General features: G+C 44.0%; 1 protein-coding gene across 1 annotated transcript in view; it reads left to right on the top strand.

Annotated features, from left to right (window-relative positions):
- Window positions 1–23,009, top strand: part of VASH2 (vasohibin 2) — a 176,089-nt gene that overhangs the window by 82,124 nt on the left and 70,956 nt on the right. Inside the window, exon 5 of the mRNA XM_085612884.1 lies at window positions 14,569–14,643. Coding sequence (XP_085469010.1) covers window positions 14,569–14,643 — 75 coding nt within the window. The remainder of the gene's footprint in view (window positions 1–14,568; window positions 14,644–23,009) is intronic.

The raw sequence follows: 23,009 nt of genomic DNA on the forward strand, positions 1-23,009 counted from the left end.
TACCTTGGGTCTGCAGATACAGCTGCCCACCAAACAAAAAAATGTTGTTGTGCAGACAGAATTCAGCAAATTCAAAAAGCATGGTGTTATGCATTTGGTATTTTAGGGGTCTTGCTTTAAGAAAATATTGGAGTGCCCTTAAGCCGTCAGTGTGTGCTATGCAAGTGTATAGACTGGTTATGTCCATAGTGATAAGCACAAAGTCCGGTTCCCACTGGATTTCCTGGATACGTTTGATGAAATCTGTCGTGTCTTGGATGTACGAGCTTAAGTCCCTGACCAGAGGGAACAGGAAATGGTCAACGTAGATGGAGACTTTTTCTAGCAAACTTTCCTTGCTGGAAACAATGGGACGTCCTGGAGGTCTCAGGGTGTCCTTGTGGATTTTAGGTAGATGGTAAAATGTAGGTAATACCGGACTGTCCACTTTGAGAAACTGAAATTCATCTTCCTCCAGGATGCCACTGTTCCTCCATTTATCCAGCAGATTGTAGAGTGCTAACACACTGGTGTTGTATCTGTCTCTTTGGATTTTTAAATAACTCGAAGAATCACCTAGAAGGCGTAGGGCTTCACCTCGATAAAAATCCTTGGACATAACGACAACGTTGCCGCCCTTGTCGGATTGCTTGATAACAATACCAGTGTCTTCTTTGAGGGTCCTGACTGCTGTCCATTGGGCTTTCGACAGATTAAATAGACGTTTATTCGCATGCTCTTGTGGTTTGTCTTGCAAGCGTAGCCTATTCAAATCCTTGATCATAGAGTCGTGGAAGCAGTCAATTGCATCAAAGGGCATTTTGGGGATAAACCTCGATTTCTTTTTAAATTGGCTTTTACCACTGGTTTGTCCAATCCCAAGATGCGGGAGTTCCCCCGGCTCATTTGTCGTCCCTTCCATTTGTAAATCGTGCAAGGCTTGAAGTGCCTCCGAGTCATGTCCTGTAAGTTCGTCCGTTGATAAGCCTGCTGAAGTTGGGGAGGGCAGGGTTGGATGCAATTTAAAAGTTTTCTGCAATTTCAATTTGCGTATGAAACAGTATAAGTCAATTCGTGTTTGTACATAGTCCCATTCTGAAGTTGGACAGAACGTGAGACCTTTCTCGAGAACTGAGATTTCATCTCGGGTCAGTGTTCTCGTCGAAAGATTAATTACTGTTTGCTTGTTTATTTCCTGTTGCTCCCCCGCTTGCCTCTCGTTATTCGGGGTGCACCCCCCCTCTTCCGTTTCTTGCCCCCTCTCCTGGTTTTCCGGTGTTTCGGTCTGGGGGTTTCACTCGTTGCGGATATCTCCTCCATGATTCTTTCATGATTTCGTACTCCCTGGGAAAATCCGGTTCCCTACTGCCACTCGCACCTTGATCCGACGGAGTGACTTCAGTCTCTGCTTGTTCGGTTTCAACCTCAGACTCGGAGGTGTCTCTCTGATCCGCTACTCTGTTCCTAGAGGTTGCCGTCTGTAGGGTTTTCCTCGGTAAATCATACTTTCTGGCAAACGTCAGAACTCTCCCCGATTCATAATCGTGTTGGTCTCTCGCAAACTTGCTCTGTTTGCGCCTTTTGATGTCATTTTCATATGAGATCAATCTGCTTTTCATTTGACTCCTCATATTTTCTACCTCAGAGTGTTCCCCCAGAGTAGAGATCTGCTGCTCAATCTCATTGATTTCCTCTAGGAGTTTAGTTCTGTCGCTTTTGGCATATGTAATCAATATTTGTACCATTCCTTTGGAAGATGCCACCGTATGTTCTGCCCAGTCTTTTAATAGATTAGGGTCCGGATTTTCATATGAGGGGATGGTGTAAATACGGAGTCCCCGGGGTATACGGCCCACATCCAGATACCTCTGTAAGGAGGTTGCCTCCCACCACTTCCTGATTTCTTTTTCATAGGTGCGTTCTAGCTTCGTGAACCACCCTTTCAAATTCTCTGGCCTTCTGTCAGTGCCTGCGCCTGCATCCGAGACCAATCCAGATGCAGCGCCCTGAAAGACCATCTCTGCTGCTTCCAATCTTTCAGCATCGCTGAACATTGTTCTTCACAGGAGCGAACGAAATGTTATGAAAGTATCAATGCCACAATGACGGCGATAATCACCAGAGCCACTACGCACTTGCCGCAAATCACCTTGATAGTTATGTAGGCTTTAAGACGGACTCACCGAGTTGGTAGAACTACTCTGTATTCTACACGCCAGCCGGTCGGTGCGAACATCCACTGTATCCGCTGAGTCTACCGAGGCTTGGTGGGGAGTTCAGTCAGCCAATTTATCCCTGCAATCTTGCTTTCGAAGAGTTGCAAACATCCAGGTCACGGCGGAGCAAGGTCTCAGTCCATAGTCGAAAAACAACACCGCCCCACTCCGTTGCTCTCAGCAGTGCGGGTGCGCCACTTGCGCGGGCGATAGCGCAATCTATTACTGCCAAACACCACGTTTCTGGAAAGAACGTGCGGCGCACTCGTGCTCGATTCAAAGAAATTGCTTTTATTCGTTCTTCTCCGTGAAGACTAACAAACACACGCGTTCCGGGACCCTGCCCTTCGTCAGTGTTAGTTTGTCAAGTTCAGAGTTTACATTTAAATAACAGAAACAATCATTGGTCGATTGGACTAGCGAGTGCCATCGATATAGGACTTTCCAGCTGGTCAGCCATATTTCATTGTAACCATGACGGCCATACTTGAATGACCAAGACAGTATATAATTCATATATTATTGCTCATGACACGTCATTAGATCCCAAATTGCCACAAAGTGTGAATTATGTCATGAAAAATAAGCTAAACAAAAAATTCAACATAGGCAATTCATTCGGTGACCAGATAATGACAAGACCGCTAAATCAACGACCGAGAGCATTTTGCTGGATCGTACAATTGCGCCCTCCAATGGGCGTAGCCACAGCTCAAATGCTCGCGGGAAAAATCAAATTAAATTAATCAACCAGCGGTCCTGTCAATAATGATGTTATAGACTCAGTTCTAATTTTTGAAAAAGAGAAGGACGAAAAGGTGAAAGGGGCATACACTCACACTTATATACAATATGTACAAAAATGTAACAATCATTTTTCAGAACGCAAAATTAAGCCTATATATATATATATATATATATATATATATATATATATATATATATATACACACACAGCACAGTGTCCGGTTTCTCCAGAGGACCCGGTGGTGTTAAAAAAAATATATATATATATATATTATGCCTATTTACATTCCTGGATCAAATATGTTGTGACATTGAGATGGATTAAAACAATTCAGCTAAGTGATCTTATCCTGTGAAAGATTGACATCTTCAACATAGTCCTGGTTGCAACATTTTTTACATACTTGGAATTTTTAGCTGTCACATTGCAGCATTGCTAAATTGCCTTGCCTCATTCCACACAATTTCATGAACTATGCATAAACGTAATAGAAGAATGTTCTGTGCATTGTTAAATGAGTGTAACTAAAGAGTAAATACATAACATTTGATGATTTGTCTCTGTATCATAATAGTCTGGCAGCCAGATCCCTCTGACTAGTACTATAGACACAACATGCATCTCTGGAATGCAGTCTTTTCTTTGACTATTATTAGAAGTGCCCCAGGTGAACCTGCTCTCTCACTTAAAATGTAATGTGAGGGGCATGCTAGTTTGAACCCCACCCTTTTCTTTCATTCACAGAACCATACGCCCTGCCATACATTTTGCTGCAGCGTTTTTCCTTTTAAATCAGACTTTGTCTGTGCAGCCTGTGGTTTTGCCCCGAATCCAGTGCTTTTGCCGATTAAACCGCTACCTAAATCTACTAGATGCCCAATCATCAGAGCTGCTCTCATTAATACCAGATCATTGAGGAAGCATCATGCTCATTTTACGCTAGGTGGCACCCTCATTTATCACCCCCTCTGGGCCGGCTAGTGCCTTTCTCAAATCTTGTGGGGATGCCATTGCTGAGCGTGCTTTGCGCTTCTCCCACTACTTGGTTCTGGGTGATGTGAATCTCCACCTTGATCGACATGATGCTAAAGACTCTGTGGTTTTTCTTGATTCTCTTCAATTAGCCCATCTTTCTCAATGGGTCTCCCATCCCACTCATCTGAGTGGCCACATCTTAGATCCTATATGCTCTAATTTTCCTGTTAAGGTGGCTGAGCCCTTTCCGACCTCGTGTTCGGACCATTTTCTTATCTGCTTCTCCTGGGAGATCACTCAGCCGGCACGGCCTACGCGCTGCCTTCGCCCTCCGACGTTTAGTAAAATCGATCCTCGTCTATTTGTGAGCTCTTTGGCTGCCTCTAGGTCCCCCCTTCTGCAAGATCTTGAAGGGAGTGACTGGGTTTACTAAATGGATAGCTGATTCAGTTTCCTCTTTATCCTCAACGCGTCTGCCTAAGCTAGTGAGGGTATCCCATTCCAAACCCTGGTATTTACCAGAGCTTAAAACTCTGAAACATGAGTGTAAAGTTCTGGAGAGGGCCTGGCGCTCCAGCGGCTACTGCCCTTTGGCGAAACTCACTCTTAGAGCTAAACAAAAAAGCAATTATGCCACCATTGTGGCTGCTAAAGTTCGATACCTTGCATCACGCATCGACCTGGCCAATAATAACTCTAAAGAAATCTTTTCTATTGTGCAAAGCTTTATGTCTTCTACTGTCTTGGTGTGTTCCCCACCTGTTTTGGAGGTTTGATGTAATTCTCTTGCCAAGTTTTTTCTGGACAAAATTAGTGCCATTCAGGCCATGTTCTCATCCTGTGTCTCAGAGCTTACGCCCTGTACTTCTGTCCGGCCTTTAGCTGATCCATCGCACAAGCTTGCATCTTTTTTTGCCAGTAGACTTATCTAGTACCCTCAAAATCCTGAAGGGTCTTAAATCAGGCTCTCCAACTGACCCCTGTGCGGCCAGACTTCTGGCGACTGTCGCAGACTGTATCAATGCCGAGGTCAATCAGATCATCAATATGTCACTGCATGATGCCTTAGTTCCCTCGTCTTGGAAACAGGCCATCCCTTGATCCCTCGATTCCTGGAAACTATCGCCCCATCTCGCTTTTGCCTAGCCTGGCCAAGGTTTGCGAAAAGGTGGTTACAAACCAACTCACTGAGTACATTTAAACCTATGGCCTGCTCCATCCGGCCCAATCGGGTTTCCGGGCTGCATATAGCACAGAGTCGGCATTACTGGAGGTGTCTGAGGCTATTCGTGAGTGCCTGGATGCCGGCGGGAGGGCAGTTTTGGTGATGCTGGACCTCTCAGCGGCTTTTGATACAGTGCCTCATGTCCTGCTCCTTGATCGCCTCTCGGAGATCGGCGTATCCGGGTCCGCCTGGGGCTGGATTAGGTCTTTTTTTGAGCGTCGCTCGCAGCAGGTCTGGCTTCCACCGTGCGCCTCTGTCCCCCAACCAGTGGCTACGGGTGTTCCACAGGAGTCATCCCTTAGCCCTCTTCTCTTTAACATCTATGTCACCCCGCTGGTTTATCTCGCGGAGGCTCTAGAGGCTAAGGTGGTGGCCTATGGTGATGACACCCAGCTGCTGTTCTCTTGGGGAAAAGATGAGGATGCAGTTGCCCCTGCTCAACACTGCCTAGCTTTGGTCTTTCACTGGCTCGCTCAGGCACAGCTTAAGTGCAATGAGGAGAAATCGGAGATCCTCTTGTACGGCACATTCCCTGTCCACTTCAGAGAGAAGCTATGGCCCCCAGGCTTTCCCCTACCCAGCTCTAAGGGAGACCCTGTTAAGAATCTGGGGATCTGGTTCAATGAGAATCTGACTTTCTCATCGCTGGTTAAGAAGTTGGCCGGCACCTGTTTTAGCATTCTGAAGATCTTGAGGAAGTTTCTTCCCCTCTTGCCTAATTCTGCAAAAGAAACTGTGGTCCGTGCTTTATTTCTATCCCGTCTGGACTACGCTAACGCACTGTATGCTGGCATTCCAGGTTACCTTGTGAATAAGTTACAGGTGATCCAAAACTCGGCCGCCAGACTCCTGCTGGATCTCTCCAGCAGGTGCAGTGTGCGTTCTCATTTGCGATCTTTGAGTTGGCTCCCGATAGAGGCGTGAATAAAATTCAACATTTTATCTATTGCCTATAAAGCCCTCTACGGTCTGGGTCCCATTTATTTGCAGAAGAGGATTGCTTGTTATTCTCCGGTGCGACAGTTGCGTTCCTCCTCCCAACTTCTGGCACAGACCCCGCGGTTTAATCGCCAGAGGCTGGGTGGGGAGCTCTTTTACCCGGATTGCTGCGCTGGCATGGAATGCATTGCCACTGGCCTCACGGGGTGTCAAAGACTCTATGATCTTTAGGAAAAAGCTGAAAACCCTCCTCTTCTAGGGCTGTCCTCAGGCTCAGATTCTGACCCTTTCAGGCTCGCGCCAGGACACTCCTCGGAGTATCTGTGCGCGATATAAGTTTATATAACATAACCACCTGTAGTGTCTTGTGTGTGTATATAGCGGGACCCATTTTGTCCCCTGTGGACTCTGAAGTTTTACAACGTAACTGTTTGGTTCTGGTTAATAAAGTTGATGACGTAATACGCACAGTTTAACCTTGGCAGTCTGAGGAATAAAGACACATGTTACAGAGTTCCATGTATGATGCAATTCATTTGCATGCTGCAGCTGGCGACAGGATAGGGGTTGTGTAACCCGAAGAAGAGTGAGTGCTGTCCCAGAGAGTTAGCCAAAGTCCAGCAAACTGCTTGTGCATGCCATGTGTGCCTCAGTCCAAGTGACAACATACAACTGGCGTATGTGAAGTCAAAGTGCCAATCCAGCCATTGTGAGACTTTCATAGAAGGCAGAGACCTTACAGGAAAGTTTGCTTGATATCGGCCAGAAATCTGAAAATAAGGCCGAAGGAAGACTCGCCATGTCACAATGTAACACAGAGCCATCATCCATACAGAATAGGAATGCTAAAGGCAGTGAGAACCAGGTATTTAAAATGCTAAAGTCAGCGATAATCAAATGCTGCAAAATGATAAAGGCAGTGATAACCAAGCTTAAGAAAGCGCTAAAAGCAAGTGTGTCTACGTACAGAAAATGCTAAAGGCAGAGACAACCAGGTATTAAAAACACTAAAGTCCACTGTCATAAAATACAGCAAGTGTATGCATGTATAGAGAATCAAAAAGGCAAATATCAAAGCGGTTTAAAGAAACACAAAGACATCAAAAGCAGTGAGCGTCGGAGACCAAAGCGATTAACAACTTACCGAAACTTGAGTATAAAGAGCCATTCAACCTCCGCACCGGGCACAGCGACCCAAGTGAATGCATAAGGGGTTGTGTATATGGTGCTGTTGGTGCCCAATCCTACAACTCAAGAGGTCTTCTTCGAGAACTTTGAAGCGTTCTCATGGATGCAGAAATACGCGTCAAATATGGTGACGCTGCCCTCTTAAAACATCTGACTGCTTTCAATGTTGCCAAAAAGCAAAATATTGTTAGATGGTCTGCCTGGCTTGAGACATTCAAAGATTTCATATATACGGTGGAAGAAACCTATAACAAGAAGATCATCATGTACTTAAAGAACCTTGCAGGAAAAAAGAGTAAAAGAAGTGATGAAGAAAATACTACAAGAGGAAGAAATATCTTACCTTCTAGTCAAAGAGGCATTAGAGTATTAGAAGTCAAGTTCAAACCAATGCCGAATGTGGACTACAAACTATGCTTTATCAGTTGGGAAAGGCAACAAACTGGTTAAACGATGGATGAGTTTGTCGAACGATTCACGGTCTCATGAAACATTGACTATTTAATGAATTCGATGACGAAGAAGCTATATGCCGGAGAGTCCTCGATGGCTGTCTATCAGATTCATTCAGGCGACAAATGTCCTCATGGCTGCAACAACTGATAAACGTGCCGATCGACAAACCGCTGATGTAGAGGGCCTGGAATCGCCACTGAACATAAAAAGGAAGCAGACCCAAGGTAGAAGGCCATAAAGTGATGTCTCCTAAAAACAAGCAGTTTTGTTTTAGATGTGACTTCTCCTTTCAACATGAAGATAAATGTCCCGCCGTTGGACAGATATGTAAAGGTTGCGGTAAAGAAAATCTCTTCATAACCATTTGCAAAGTGAAGGAGAAATCAAGTGCTTCACTTATTGAAGATAAAATGGCCGCGTTACGTCGTTTAGAGAAAATGGCCGCCTAGAAATTCCAGAAACTGTCTAGTCATGCCTACAAGGCCAAATGACTCCATTGGTTGAGAAAAGTCGAAACCAAACTACGTTGATCATCCTCTAATTCATCTTCAAAAGGTTTCCCCAATTTCATTGTCGAGCGACAGTGAAGATCAATGTGCGATGTCTGTTCTGAGTAGAAGACATGCACATTTAGATTTAGCTGCTTGTGAAGATCAGCACAAGTTGAAGTAAGATCGACAAGTGAAACAGAACTCATTTGAACACTGTCCTAAAAGTGAACGGTTGCTCCATACATTTTAACATAGATAGTGGTGCATTGAAATACATTATGCCTGAAGAGAAATACAATGAGCTATCTCCCATGCCCAACTCAAGCCTTTGAAAACAGATATATATTTGTGCTGCGTCCACGCCACTGAAGAGTCAAGGATCTTTTGTAGCAACCATGTGACGCAAGAAGACACGGGTACAAGCACTGATCCATTTCCTTCATGGTACGTCAAGTGCCTGCCTACTCAGTTTCAGTACTGCTGCTGACATAGAACTGATTTCCATAAACTACAATGTGAATGCTTGAGATCGTGAATCAGTTCCCGTCATGGTTTCATGGATTAGGAAAACTTAAAACTATGAAGGTATGACTTCACATTAACAAAGACATTCGTCCTGTTGCTCAGCGACATGGTGCCATTGCATTTCATTTACAAGACGCTGTTGAGAAGGAAATAGAGACCTTTCTAAAACATGATATCATTGAGTGCTCTATTGGTCCGATGCGATGGGTTTCACACATTGTGGTAGTGCTAAAAAAAGGATAGTGGAGGAGCTGCGCCCATCTGTGTTGATATGCACCAAGCTAACAAAGCAAGCAAAAGAACGACATCCAGGTCCGCAAATTGCCGACATGATCACCTAGTTAAATAGTACCAAGATCTGAACAAAGTATTTAATCAATTGGAATTGGAAGAAGGTTGCATGTACAGTTCCACATTTTCGACACGTCGGTTTGTTCAGATATAGAAGATTAGGTGTTGGAGTGTCATCAGATGCAGAACTTTTTCAAGATGTCATTCGCTGCATAATATAGCTTGTCACGAATGCTTGAAATATTAGTATTTGGGGCTAAATGAAAGGAGCATGACTAAGTCCTTGCACAAGTGTGCCATTTGCTGGCTGGTGCTGGTCTCACATTAAATGTAGTAAAGTGTGAGTTTCACAAGTCAAACTTCTTTGGCCACATTCCCTCTGATGAGGGAGTAACTCTTGATCCAGCTAAAGTACAAGCTTTGGCGTTCACCAGTCCCCCACCGGATGTAACTATGATAAAGTCTTTTCTTTGCATGGGTAGTTACTGCCTCAGATACATACGTGACTGTGTCAGTCGGTGCCCTCTAGAGAGAATTAATAAAAATAAATGCTTCTTTCAAATGGTTACATGATTGCAACCAGAGTTTCAAGAGAATTAAACATGCAATTGAATATGCCTCTGAAATTGCTTGTTTTGATCCCAAGCTGCATAGCAAAATTGTTGATGCAAGTCCAGTAGGTTTGAGGGCAATCCATGCCCAACACTGTGGTCGGTCAAATGCTAGAAGGCATATTGTGGCCTGCGCCAGTCGAAGTTTGTCTAAAACTGCACTTGCCTATTGAAATCCTGAAAAAGACAGCTTGGCTGTAGTGTGGGCTTGAGAACATTTCCATGCGTTTCTTTATGGAAAGCATTTCACTCGAGTCACTGATCATCAAGCACGGCTTACTATTTTTGGCAATTCAAAAGCCAAGATGCCTCCTGGCATTGAGAGATGAAGGGTTACAATTACAGGAATAGGATTACACTATCAAACACAAACCAGGGACAGACCAGAATCCTGCTGATGACTTTTCACGAGTGCCAGTGCAGTGTCAATGCATGACATCAAAGCAGCTGAAGCCTATATCAACTTCATAGTGAAATCAAGTACACCTGCTGCTATCTGGAATTGTGGAAGTCTACAAGCTCAGACCGAGACATGCTCATCCTTAAAGATATTATTTCCCATCAGTCCTGGAGAAACATGTTTGCCCTCTCACTGATGATATCAAATATCAGAAATTCCAGAATGTGAGAGATGCCTTCTTGGGTACCATAAAATTAATTATTCTGAAAGGTACTAGAATTGTCATACCTACATGTTGACGACGGAAATCCATTGGTTTGGCTCATGAGGTTCATTGTGGAATTGTTGCTAGTAAAAGGGCCCTCAAAGACAGTCTGGTTTCCTCGACTTGATGAAGGAGTTGAAGGGGGACTGAAGACATGTCATGTATGCAACGTCTTGCCTCCCAAATCCACCCAGCATCTTTTGAACAGGTCTTATCTTACAAAACATGTCTAGGAAAGGGTTGTGATTGATTTCTTTGAACCCTTACAAAGTGGACATCATCTCATGGTGGTCATTGATGAATATACACGTTTTTTACTTGTAGAAGATCTATTGACAACCACACAGGACAAAATCATTAAGAAACTAGATGCCATAATTACTACATGGGGTGTTCCTTCCATTTTAACATCTGACAATGGCCCCCTGTTCAACAGTAGAGAGTTCAGAGGCTTCCTTGCTAATTTGAACCTCAAGCATCAGAAAAGCACGCCTCTATGGTCCCAGGCAAGTGGCGTTGTTGAGCAATTCATGGGAACCCTCAAAAGAACTGGTCAGCGTGCTGCGCTGGAAAGAATTGAACTCAAGTCAGCTCTTCACACTGCTCTTCGTGCTTACCGGTCAACTCCTCGTTCTATGACAGGTGAACGCCCTGTCCCTTTGGTGTTTGGGAGAGCCATGGGAGCACACAAATAGCAACTGATCCGGAGAAGATTTGCAATGGTGATTCTGGTCAAAAGCACAAAATGAAAGCATATGCTGATAAATGTCGATGTGTTCAAGACCTAACTTGCAAGGAAGGGGATTCAGTTCTTGTAAAGCTGAAGCAGAAAAGACAGTCTGACGCTCCCTTTGAAGCTGACTGGTTGAGGGTTGTAACCGGTAAAGGACACAATGGTGAATGGAAAGTCTGTAACCAGAGATTCGTCGCATTTCAAAGCCCTCTCGCGAAGTTCATCAGGCCCTGATATCAACAGTGAGAAATGTCAACATGAGAATTGTGAGAGTCCAAGTACTGCACCTGCTTCACCTGTGCCTGGTTAAGGCATCGCTTCGTGGTCTGACCGTCCTTACACAACATGATTTCGGAAACCGATTTGGGCGCCTCAGTGACTTCTTGACGAAATCGGAAGTGTGTGTATATGTATTATTTGGTGCTTTTTTTATTTAACAAAGAGGGGGTGGGGTGTGTGTGTGTATGTATGTATGTATGTATATATATATTCACTGAAAAAACCATAGGTTTCACACACGTTATAGTTACGAATTAGCATTTAAAAAACCTTGCAAATTCACTTAAAAAACCATAGGTTTCACACATGTTATAGTTAGCTGGTCATTTCACTCGTAAAAAACCAATGAAATTCCCCCGTTCTAGTTAGTGCAGGCAACTATAACTCACGCGACCGCAATCCTCTGCTGATGACGTCCGATATTACATCACTGTATTTAGACACTTATTTACCCATGTCTTCTTCCATTAATCTTTAGCTATACATATATTACAAATATTTATTTTTCATAAAGACACATATGTCATCAGTGATGTAATATCTGACGTCATCAGCAGAGGATTGCGGTCGCGTGAGTTATAGTTGCCTGCACTAACTATAACGGGGGAATTTCATTGTTTTTTTACGAGTGAAATGTCCAGCTAACTATAACATGTGTGAAACCTATGGTTTTTTAAGTGAAGTTGCAAGGTTTTTTAAATGCGAATTCGTAACTATAACGTGTGTGAAACCTATGGTGTTTTCAGTGAATTTGTACGGTTTTTTTTTAAATGCTAAGTTATTTATTTATTTTTTTTCCAGGTTTTTCACCGTGCACGCACCGTGCGCGCTCTGTGGGCACTCGGTGCGCTTCGCGCACCGAGCACCCACGGTTCGGCGTGCACGCTCCGTGCGCGCACCTCGCGATTTTAAAAAAAGAAAAAAAATAGTTTTTTTCAACCTTGGGGGTCCTTCTGTGACCCCCTGACCAAGGGTAGGGGGTCAGGAACTGTCCACTCAGCCCCCTTTTCACGTTCTCCACCTTTTTTTTTTTTTTTCACCCCCTCAGACTGCGATAGACAAAATGGCGGCCGACACTTCCTGGTTTCGACCGATTCGAATGTTTACCGACATCTAACAACCAATCAGAATTGCGCTCGCGCACGGCAGGGTGCGCGCACGGTGCGCGTGTATAGATATTGATATGCTTTTAAATGCTATTTTCTCAGGAAATACTGAACAGATTTACACCAGACCTGCAAAAGGCACTTCCTTGACCTTATGGCTACTTCTCTGCCAAATTTCAAGTAATTCTGTTCAGCCGTTCGGGCTGTAGCTGTGTCTAAAGGTCCTATGGAAAAATGCATGGGGAAAACGCGTTTTGGGACCCCCCCTTTTTCTCGGCCCCCGCTTGACGAATCAGCCCGAGACTTTCAGGGTAGGAGCTGAACGGAGCGCCCCATTAGTTTTGAAAATTTCGCGAGGATTCGTCAACCGGCGCCAAAGTTATTCAAAATAGAATTTTGAGATTTCCTATGGAAACTAGGTTGTAACTATAACTATCTACTGGCGACCGCCAGTAGATTATATATATATATATATATATATCTAGCGTACTCTGTAGTTTAACGATGTCATTGTTTGGGTGTGTTTAATAAAGTTGATAACATAATGCGCACAGTTTTACCGTGGCTGTCTGAAGAATAAAGACGTGCTTTACAGAGCTCAGTGTGTGGCGTGATCGTTTACATGTTGCTGGGGTGGGATGCTACCAAGAGTATTAGTGTAATAGGCAGACATTTACTGTTCCACGCTATCCATACCACCGGCCACCGTGGTCTTCTACAACAAGGCTACTTCACGAGCACCATAGTCCTCCCTGCCGTACTAGCACAAATGGTCATGTATGCAGAGACCGAAGTGTGATAAGAAGCACAGAAATCAGCTACATATTGCAGAAGATAAATTAGTCCATCCTGGAGAACAGTACTCCGCGCAAACACCCACCCTCCACCAATGGGGAAAAACCTCCTACATCAGAAGAAATCACATCATGGCACTGGGATTTACATTTCTTATCAGCAGTGAGTGCGATACTGTGCCGTAACTAACGCATCAACAAACATCGGGTGACAACAACAATTCGTTCAGAGGCAGACCCCTCTGACTACAGTCAATCCATTCTATACACAAGCCAGTAAGCAGTAGAAACCCATCGTCCCACTATATAAAAGAACTGGCATAACCTCCCACCCAACTCTAAAGGGGACCATCACAGCAGAGCTAAAAAGGAAACCACTAAAGGGAGGAGAAACTTTCAACAGCGAGGAGACAGAGTAGCTGGAAATCTTCCTACTCAAAGAATGCAATAGGAACTCACAGGAAGCCTCAGAGTTGGCGCTAGCTTCCAAAAAAGCTGCCAGCGGAGAACTAACCTCAGCAGAAGGCCACAAAGGGACACACTAGAACAACACCTGGCTGGACACTACTCAGAGCTGATGTATGGAAGCGTACTAACCAGATAATCTGTCTTTATGCTGAATGCCAACCGCACCTTCATCAGATTGACACCAGTTGGAAAAAAAAATCTCAGGACACCAGATGGCTCCAGGGAGTCTGAAAATGCCTTCCATTCTATGTTTTATGGCATCAGCAGAGCATCTGCAAGTAAGCATTGGCAAAGCCAAATAGGTCTCACCTTTGGGACCCAATGGTTTTTGCGATACTCTACACCATTCCATTGGCAAAAAGCATTTTGACGATGCTGTGAAGCATCAGTCAAAAAAAAGGTCTTTTTTATCAATCCAACTCGAGAAACAAAGTTTAAAAAAAGCCCCAGCATCATGTCGCATTAAGCGGTTGCCATGTCATAGGCTCTTTTGTTATTCTTTAGCCATGCTCCACAGCATTGCCAAAACCCATTGCCAAAGCCAATAGGTCCCAAAGGCAAGATCCATTGGCTTTGCCAATGCTTGTTTTTGGGGGGCGCTTGGGGGACTGTGGCTGTGGTTGGCTGCTTTGAACTTCTACATTTTATGTGTTCATCAGCAATAACAAGTGATAAAATAATGTAAATGCTGTTTATAGTGCCTATTTGGAGTCTGATAAGGGCAGGTTATTATAAAACACAATTGTGCGCGATAGATGTTGAGGGCTGTTAAATGTAACACATGCCGTTTATCAGAATACCGAGGAACGTCCTGAACTGCAAGCACATGCCAATTCTAAATCATAAAAGGACTCCATGCTTCTTTTGTTTGTATTTCAGGTTAATGGAGACGGCAAGAGAGATGACGCGAGAGTCCCTGCCCATCAAATGCCTTGAAGCAGTGATCCTGGGAATGTATCCTTTTTTAGACATGCTCTTCGTTTATCTTGCACACAATCCAACTTACTTGTTAGAGAAAAGGTACATTGTGATTTTTGTTCATTACTCTACAACGATTGTTTCTAAAACCAATAAAGTAGTTGTGGCCTTGGAGTCTACCCAGAGCCTTGGAGGTCAAGAGTTTGCATTCCATATAGTGCATTTCAGCCTTCCAAGCTTGAGGAGAGCCTCTCTGGCAAAAACACCCAATTGTGTCCCTTCAGTTTGTGGTGATTAACCGTTAATAAGTCCTATTATGAAGTGCTGAGTTGCAGATTCATTAAGAGTTGACCTGCGCTACCGCAAATGAGATCATAAAATAAATGGTTTGCGGGTGTTGGTCATAGGGTGAATCGATATGGGTCATTTGTACAGAATGAGCTTGTGGTTGCAACCAGTGGCATTCCTAACCTTCTCAACGTGTTTCGGGGTAAAGTGAGCTTGGTCCACTCCTTCCCTTAGAGCTCACTTGCTGTGGAGTAGCAACTAATGAAGAGGTCCAATTGGGCAATAAGATATTCTTCAGACCCGCTCCTGCACCGAGCACTGCTCCAAGCCCACCTTCAGCACGTCTTCGTATTGTTAAGTCTAGTTCCGGTGTTCAGTGTATTATGTGAGTCGCTGTGTGTCGTGTGCTGTTTCCCGCGGTGACGGTGGAGCTGGTCACATCTGCGCCCACTGCAGGCCTGCACTTGGAGAGTTCGCCTCTCGACTAACAGTAAACCTGTTGAACAGAGCCGGCCCGCGCCAACACGAGGCTGGTCCGGTGCTTGACCGCTTGGCATGTTTGCCTCCCTCCTCCGTCTTTGGTGGGATTGTGGGACTGGTTGCTCAGCAAGAAGAAGGTATTTTTGTTGCTTTGATAGACATCAGGCTTATGTTTACAAACATCCAGGCAGAGGACCTTTTTTGCCACAGATGAGCCCACTGGGCCTAGACCGGAGGGGGGGCAGCACTGCTACTACCAGTTGCTAATATCTTTAGGTCCGTTATGACAGCAGCTGTTTGAAGACCTATTGTTACCAGTTCTTTATGCATACATAGTGCCGGTGTTTGCTCTGCCTAGAGCAGTATTTCTCTCACCCCATGTTGTGTTCTGATTTCTGCAGTATTCAGCCTGCTATGGAATGATTGCATTAGAGCGCATAAAGGATTATTTTACATCTCAAAAGTACTCTGAAGTCATGGCACATTAAATGATATATTCCGTAGATGCATTGTATATAAAAATCGGTTAGTTCGATTTTTCCGTGCGTCAGGCACTTTTAATGTTTTAGCCGGCACTCAAAATGCAAACCAAACATTCTGGCTTTGCCAAAGCTTCTTTTGTCTTTATCAACACGTGCGTCGCTCTCTTGCTCGGCTCGCGCTGCGTACCTGCATGCAAGCGTAGGGATAGCTCGTGACAGCCTCGGGGTCCTCTCCCTGTCAATCCGTCGCTGCTGTGTCAGCGCCCAGCCGTGGGGTGATGCTGTTGCCAGGATACCTTTAATGCATCTTAAATCGAGGGCGGGTACATCTGGGCAGCCTTCTCGGCAGAGGGGAAGCGATTAGAAGGTTTGAACTTTGACCTTTCTCCTTATTGACTGCACCATGACCTCCTCTGCACAGCATTAGGACCTTGAGGCGCCAGCGGGAGCATGGTTAAACCTGAATGTGGAATAAATAAATGTAATTGTGTTCATGGTGCACAATTTAAAATATAGAACTTGACTCGCTTGTTTTTAAACTGCTCATTTGAGGTACGATAACGGAGGTGAAATAAAGTCTTGTAAACCAGGGTTCGTTCTCTTGGTGCTTTGTTGTGACGTGAAATAAACCTAAGTGGCCCTCTTAGACTCACGGGGCAGGCGGAGCCAAGTCGCAGGAGCTGCAACCCCTGGAAATACAACTGGATTGCAGTCACCCTTGTGTTGAGCACCAAGGATTTTGAATGTGTTGGTCTCCTCTGGTAGTTCTGTCTTTGTCCTACTAGAGTACCTCTGGTCACATTTCTGCGTTGATGAGACAGGCGTTTATCTCTGCTCGCCTCTTTATAGATGGGTCTCGGCACGGTTCGCCTACCACTGTTTTCATGTCTCGCTTGTTTCCCCACACAGGCTTGGTTCCAGTAGAGCTTGGATGCCTTCAAAGCCACGACACTTAAGATGGAGGTCTGCTCTTCCCAGTTCTGTGCATCATGGGCTCAGCCACCCAAGGTCTTTCTTTTTACTATAGTGCTGGTTATCCTCTGGACCACAATATAAGATCAGTGCAAAGCACCAGAATACAAAGGGAAAACCTATAGAGGACTTTGGCATGGCGTCTGGAGACTAGAGAGGTTCTGCCTTATACAACACTCCGGTCACCCTGTGTTCTATTTCCAAGAGGTTTTCTTCTAGGAAGTTGAAAGTGTGCATCCTCATCACTGGCCCATGGGCAGCACCTCTGGGTATCTGCGCAGCCCCTCATTCAAAAACATGTTAACTGTGATGTTAGGATCTTGGGTTTTTGTCATAGAAAAACATAGAGATGCTAATAAAAACAAAACCCTCTTTATTCATCAAAACCTTCCAAGCATTGGAATGCCACCATCTTGCATCTCTCGCACCCAGCTTTCTTTCTTTCTTTCTTTCTTTCTTTCTTTCTTTCTTTCTTTCTTTCTTTCTTTCTTTCTTTCTTTCTTTCTTTCTTTCTTTCTTTCTTTCTTTCTTTCTTTCTTTCCATTTTGAGTCAACAATTGGATTTTCCAGGCCTCTAAAGGCTTCTTAATTGTGGATATGTTGGTTAGGGTGGGAAGTATTCCTCTACGGTACCTTGGTTTCCAATAAGGAACTGCTCGTTGCCTCTAGGATTTCTGTAGCCTGTAGAAGATATCTTGTAGACCGTGCGAAGATTGGAAGAGGGGTCTACGAATAATTGTGCAGCAGCTCTTGACAATTAGGATTTAAAATGTAAATACATTATAAACCCTTTAAGCTGTTAGATTTATTTGATCCTATGTGTGCTTGGGGTTTTATTTAAGTTAAACTATTTATTGATACTAAATGTTCCTGTTTACCACCCTGAATAATTTATTTATCATTCCGAAACGTGTGTGTTTTTGAGTTCTCCACATGGAAGGAAAAAATAATATTTTGAATGATTGAAAAAAGATGTGAAGATTAAGGAGAAGTTAAGAATAAAGTAGGCTATTTAAATGTTAACCATTCTCTTATGTTTTTAGGTCTCGCCTGACCCAGCGCATGCTCTGGTCTGGCGAGACATTCTGTGAGGGCTCCAAAAAGTGCTACCAGGCCAGCCTAGAGCTACAGTGCATGTGCGCGGGCACGCGCGACGCGCTTGACCGAGCTTACTTTCCCTTTCGCAGCCGCACGGCCGCTTTGATGTTTGATCGCGATCACTTTCGCGGCCGCTTGGCATAGCCAATAGGTCTCGCTTTTGGGACCTTATAAGTATTTAGTTATGCAACTGTTGCATGGCTAAACACTTATAAGGTCCCAACGGCGAGACCTATTGGCTATGCCAATGCTTGTTGAGTTTGGAACAAAGGAACTGTAAATGAAATGTATATTGATCACACTGATTATTTGATGAAATATGTTTGTTTCCCTACATTTTATGTTAGGATGTGTTCTAGACCTGCTTGTGTGTCACGGTGTGAGGAATGAGCATAACATGTTGCCAGATAATTCTTTCTCAGTTAAACCTTCTATATTTTTTGTTTTAAACACACCCTTACAGGCTAGGAATGAGGCAACGCTTGGTCTTCAAGCAGGGTGGCAGGCATCCCTTCTGAGGGTGGCCTATAGTGGATTTGTGGGTGTAGTGAGAGGTCCTTGGCTGTTGTAGCATAGGGGATGGTTGTGTGGTCTCAACCTTTACTCATGCTTCTTCATCTTGGAGCTCTTCCCAGCTATCCAGAGTCATGGGTCTGTCAGTGCAGGGCATGTTAAGTGTTCTGCACAGGGCTTTGGACTCCATCATGTATGTTGGAGTGGGTGTTACCTTGCTGCCATATGCTTTGGCAGCTGATAACTTGCCCCTGTACCTGAAATCTAAATGCTTGATGGTTGTACTCCTGTAATAACTGTGCCTATGCTTGCTAGTGTGGACTCCGTTCTTGTTGGTATTTGTTCGACGCACACTGGACTCTGGTAGTCTGTTGTTCTTTTATCGTCCCGTCTGTCAAGAGGCCTAGTGTAGTTCTGTCGTTCCTGTATTTAGATGGCAATGAGGAGCATCACTTACCTGCTTGTTGTGATGGATGGAGAGTACACACCGAAAGACTAAACAGAAGCTCTGCCAAGACCAAGGTCTCCGCCATTTCACACTGAGAGGTTTTCACCTGTGATCTGTGGTCGGCACTGCGGATCCGTGTATTGTCATGGAAAATGGTGAGGAATTTACGCTTGGTTGCTTCTGTCCCCATAATTTCGATCTGTTTTTCAAGACTTGGGGCCAGATGTACGAACGTTACATTTTGTGAGTCTCCAATTGCGATTTGTTCGCGACTCGCAATTAGAGACTCGCAAAATGAAATATAGTAATGTGTCTGACACATTAGTGATTCCCAATGAAGTCGCAATTAATCTGCCTCATCAATATTCATGAAGCAGGTCGCAATTTGCGATCCATCGGCAATAGGCAATAACCCAGGGATGGCGGCCTGCTGGGGACATCAGACCACCATGTCTGTGTTTGCTTTTAAATCAACTTTTTTTATTTTTTTAATGCAGCACATTGCCCTTATAGGAAAACTGGATGCATTTTTAAAAAGAAAAATGAAACGTTTGTTTCATTTTTTTACGGGTAGGCAGTCCTACTCTAAAAAAAGTTTTTGCTACCATTCAACCTGTCTTGTTTGCAACTGGCCTACTACCTACTTGAAGTAGGTGGTAAACTGCGATTGTTTTGCGATCGCATTCCAGTCGCAAAACAGTGGTACATCCCTTGTGATTTCCTATTAGGAAGGTATGCCCTTGGCATGCCCCTTCCTAATAGCGATACCTATTTTGTGAGTCGGCAATAGATTACCGACTCACAAATGGGGCTTTGTACATTTAAAAATGCATTTTTCCGGTTGCAAATGATCCTATTCTGCTAATCAGGCCGTTTGCGAGCTGAAAATAGCTTTGTACATCTGGCACTAGTTCACAAGGCACACATGCAGCGCTCCCCCCCCCCCCCCCCCCTCTAATCATGTACGTGTTGTTCAGGTGTGCATGTGTGGAACATTGTTTTGCACTACTCACTCTGAGTAGCATGGGTTTGTGATAACACCTGTTGCTTCCAGTGCTTAGAAACGGCAGAAGTGTGGTATATAGCGCTATGTAAAAGCAAGTTTCTAATTATGTATTTGATTGTCCTTTGCTGTAATCTGCCTTTGTGACTGGTGCTTTTTTTGTGGCTTTTTATACCGACTGCTGTACGAGTTTTCTTTAAAATAGAGAAATTACATTGCCTGCCGTTTCTTTGCGTGTTTTAATCTGGTGTGGAGAAAAACAATGGTTCTGTCGGGTGTAGGAAAGAAGGCCAGAATAAAGCGGAAAACCAATAACTTTGGTGCAAAAGATTAATTTGTTTAAAGCAGCAAAGTTTTCTGCTTTATTCTGGCCTTCTTTCCTTTTTCCCTTGAACATATTTTAGTCACTTTGTACATAATATGCAGTAAGTTTACCACTGAGCATAATATGTCACTTGAACACGTATCACTTTATATTGCACCTTGTAATTGACAGCTCTTATAATTGTTTGGGTATATTTATATGAGGCAATATATATAAATAACAATACCCATCAACGTGTGTCGTTTTTGTGTGTTCCTTAAACTAAACTCAGATACGAACATTTGAAGATTGTAGAGAATAACTGAGTGCATTGATCATTTGTATAAGAAATAGCTTCTACACCCGACAGAACCATTGTTTTTCTTTACATGTCCATGCCCAGGTTCTGAGAGACACTGGGTTGCCCCATTGTTTATTGAATTTGATCTGGTGTGGAGCAGTGCCTCTTCGAGTTTTGAAATAAAGCGGCTTCCCTTTAAGCACTGAGGTGTTGTGCAGCCATGTTAGAGCTAGGTAATTACTTGACACTAAAAGGAGCTCGACTGCACACACCCAGAAACTCGACTCTGAAATAAATATGGGGATAAGTAGGTTTTTCTTTTTATATCAAACCTATTCAAGTGGTGGTTCAATGTTATTCTTTTGTTCCAGCTTTTTTGTTCTGTAATCGGGTAGACCTGAATCCAATTATACATGGCGCAGACCAGCTGGTGCAGATGGTAAGCAAAATGTGCCAGACGCTCTACCTGGCAAGAAAATTATTTAACAATTGCCAAAATTTGCTGTGTCAAGATGGCGTCCGCTGTGTCTTCGTCTTACTTAAGTGCCAGAATTGGCGCATTGGAGTCCTGGACACGTTACCGCAGTAGTCAGGAGAGCATTGAATGCTTGTGTTTTATTTATAAGCCACCAAAAACGTTCACATGTGGTTGGGGCAAACTACGTATTGTTTTGTGAGCCTCAGGCACTGCATTATTCAAGTTTGCTCCAACCCAACGCCATTCACGAACTACGATGTCAAGGCGGTCTCCTGTCAATTATTCAATAGCTGCTGATGGCGGTCCATTGTTCTATCGCTCTCTGCTGAGGCTGATAGTTTACAGTGTTTGGGCACTCCTGAAGACGTCGTTTTTGCGTGGTCTGTGAGAGCCGCTGCAGGGTATTGTAATGCAGTATTGTCAAGTTATTCATCGTGTCCCATTGAAAATGTCTTCGGATGATCAATAAGGTCCCAGGGCTGTTTTATTCTGATAGTCTCATGCTTGCTTGATCTCTAAGAGGTGGAGCCGTTCATTCTGCTCTTTCATGGAGGTCGCGTTACAGTCTCATTCATCCCGCTGACAGTGACAAGGATGTCTGGCCTATCCTCTTTCATTGTCCTAGAGATGAGATCTTCGGGTAAGAACGGGATGAATGTATGAACTTGCCCCCCCCCCCCCGCCCCCTTCCAAGTCAGCAGGGCAAGCCCTCATCCTCCCAGAGTTAACAAAACCTGCCCCAGCTCCTGTTTCTCCTTTTATCTGAACTGGATATCCAGTTCTCTGCTGCTTCAACATGGCGCCCGTCCTTGCCACTTTCGATTCTTGTGCTAGTGCTAAATGAACAAAGTTCAATCCAGAACTTTGTTAAAACCTTATGCATAAATCTTGCCAGTTTCTCGCACCGCCCTATGTTGGACGACTTGGTCAAATAAAGTGCTTAATTGTAGAAGTTAATTTGCACCTCCTCAGTTTCACCAGACGTGTCAAAATGTAAACCCTATGGTTTTACGGACATTTATTAACAGTTCAGAATTCCCCGCCGGTCACCCTCCCCTGCTTTGCCCCCCCCCCCCTCCAAAAGTTTAGGGAAAAAAAAAACCTTACTGTGTGTAGGTATGGTGCATTGCACTTGACTAGTTTTACTAAAATACTCGGTACTGTTATCAAAACTGCCTCAGGAGTTTTTATGAAAGCATACAAATTGAAGCATTCTGCACCTTTTCAATGAGCTCCTCCACACGGTCGATTCTTCCCTTCAGTGCCAGTGAGTCTTTAGCAATATGTGCTTATTTAGACTTGGAGAGAGACACACACACCACACACACAACCCCACCCCCCAGCTTCCCCCAAAACCTTTGGTAACAAGCATTTACAATGCAACGGTCTCGGCATTGTTAAAGTTAGAGCTATTGGCATTGTTCATGACATTATTTTTGTTTATGTTTTTGTTTTTAAAACATTTAAAGAAACGGCATTTTTATTTACAATGTCAATAGCTTAATTACTCTCAAAAGCGAGATTTATTATGCGAGCATTATTTGGGAAGTTTGGCAAATCCATAATTATGAGGAAAACGCTGCAGCATCTCAAAATGCCAGAGAACACTGTAGAGGCATGCGTCTACCGACTGTTATATATAATTTGGGATATATTTCTTAATCTGTCGAGTTCAGCCACTGCATGATTATATTGTTGTCTCTTTTTGAAACTCAAGAGCAGTAACATTGTCGTGGTGTCACTAGGGCTTCAAGTGGATGCTTTTTCAATATTATATACAAGCCACAGTTACTGCTAATTTATCTTGTGCAACTAACAACGATTGACAAAGCCAATAGTCCTAACTTGTTGTAGGTATCATGTTACTTGTTGTGTCATTATGCCTGGATGCAATGACAAAAGAGACAGCAAAATACAAGTCGTATAGACCCCGCGCAACACCGCCCCCCACCCATTTTTTTTTTATCCCACTTAAAGCCCTGGGTAGGATACTCAACAACAGGGCCGAACTGGAACCCCAAAGTAGGCCTGGCAA

The sequence above is a fragment of the Triturus cristatus genome, chromosome 6 (assembly GCF_964204655.1).
Source record: "Triturus cristatus chromosome 6, aTriCri1.1, whole genome shotgun sequence".
Taxonomy (NCBI): domain Eukaryota; kingdom Metazoa; phylum Chordata; class Amphibia; order Caudata; family Salamandridae; genus Triturus; species Triturus cristatus.